We start from the raw sequence: 1,596 nt of genomic DNA on the forward strand, positions 1-1,596 counted from the left end.
GTTCCTCAGCCACCGTATTCACCAGACCTGGCCACCAGCGACTATTACTTGTTCCCTAACCTGAAGAGATGGCTCACCGGTAAGCGTTTTTACTCAAATGAGAAGCTTATAGCTGAAACTGAGGCGTATTTTGGAGACCTTCCGATCGAGTACTTTTCGGACGGTATCAAAAAGTTAAAAAAATCGTTGGACTCGCTGTATCGACCTAAATGGAGAGTATTTTGAAAAATAAAACCGACTTTGGCCAAAAAAACGTCTCCGTGTTTCATTTTTCAGGGACTCATCAGACTGCCTAGTATTTCAGAATTTTTTGCGAGAGAATGCACTACTGGCTGCGATTTTCAGGGTGAATCCACACCTGTCTGTACATTTTATCGATGTCCGCAGTGATGACAATGCGGTGAAGTCTGAAACGCAACACCGGTGAGTGGAAATCTTGCTGAAGAGTTGGCCTAACGAGTAGTATGTCATTCAGCGACTTGCGGAAGTACTTTTTGCTGATCCGTCGAAGGCGACTCGCAACTTTGTTGTTGTGCTGTCCGGTCTTAAAACTGAATGATGAGGAATATAATACTTTATTTCATGACCTTGTAAGGACTCACCACTTATAGCTGTCATGTGACTCAATTCTTTATATTCCATCATGAATGCGGAATATAATTATCGCTGAACTTGCCGTCGTTGTCTCTGGTAACATCCTTCTTGAATAGCTCTTCACACCGAGCTTCCTCTGATGATAAGATAGGGTGATGATTGAGAGATTCTTCAATGTTCCAGAATTTCTCAATCTGAGTATCCAATCTGCTGAGGCTGAGATTGCACATTGCGCGAAGATCACCTAAAACGTTGGGAAGATCACCGGCTATTATCCAGCCTAGTTTCATCTTCTGCAACACTGGAAGTCCTCGGGATAGCCTAATTTGTCCTATGCAAATCAGATTCCAGAAGAGTCCAATTCCGATAACGATGTCGACCTCACCGCCTGCATGGTACTCTGGATCCGCTAATTTAAGGTTAGGTGGTATCTCCCAAGGCCTATCTGCTTTCGTAAGGACTGGTAGGTTTCTTGTAACCCTTTCTATGACTAAGAAATTTAGGGTTGCACAATATCCGTTGAATCTGGAACCAATTGTTGCTTTTGTATAGTAGGTGTTCTGAGTGCATGTTGCGCCTATCTCGATGTCTTGTTCGTGAATCTTTAATTGCAGATCTTGACTCAAACGTGATGTCATGAAGTTTGAGGTCGAACCGCTGTCTAGCAACCCTGGCGGACCGAAGAAACCAAATGAAGCCTCTACAAAGTACCCGTGAAGACCCCATTGGGTCCCCATTCAGTTCCTTTTTAAAAAACTCGAAAAAACAGCAAAATCCACTTTTAAATTGTTGAAATTCGGATTCTACGCTAAAATTCCCTATAGAAGGTCACAGAATAATCGCAATAGTTTTTTTTTTGCAACTATAAAAAGTTTTAAAATATATAAGACGTATAACGCCTGTTGACTGCTACACTTTAAACGCAACGCCTGTAAGTAGCAGTCAACAGGCGTTAGACGTCTTATATTTTTTTAACATTTACCGTTGGAAAAAAACTATTAT

The 1,596-nt window shown here is 41.7% G+C and overlaps 1 protein-coding gene across 1 annotated transcript; it reads right to left on the reverse strand.

Moving 5' to 3' along the window:
• Positions 1–641: 641 nt before the first annotated feature.
• LOC117176637 lies at positions 642–1,232 on the reverse strand. The gene has a single exon (XM_033366890.1). It carries the CDS (start codon positions 1,230–1,232, stop codon positions 642–644), a length of 591 nt encoding a protein of 196 aa, XP_033222781.1.
• Between the last annotated feature and the right edge of the window lie 364 nt (positions 1,233–1,596).

The sequence above is a fragment of the Belonocnema kinseyi genome, chromosome 7, assembly GCF_010883055.1.
Source record: "Belonocnema kinseyi isolate 2016_QV_RU_SX_M_011 chromosome 7, B_treatae_v1, whole genome shotgun sequence".
Lineage (NCBI taxonomy): Eukaryota > Metazoa > Arthropoda > Insecta > Hymenoptera > Cynipidae > Belonocnema > Belonocnema kinseyi.

What these genes read in the sequence shown, in the direction of transcription:
- LOC117176637 (XM_033366890.1), bottom strand. Translation starts at nt 1,232, where the DNA reads ATGACATCACGTTTGAGTCAAGATCTGCAATTAAAGATTCACGAACAA.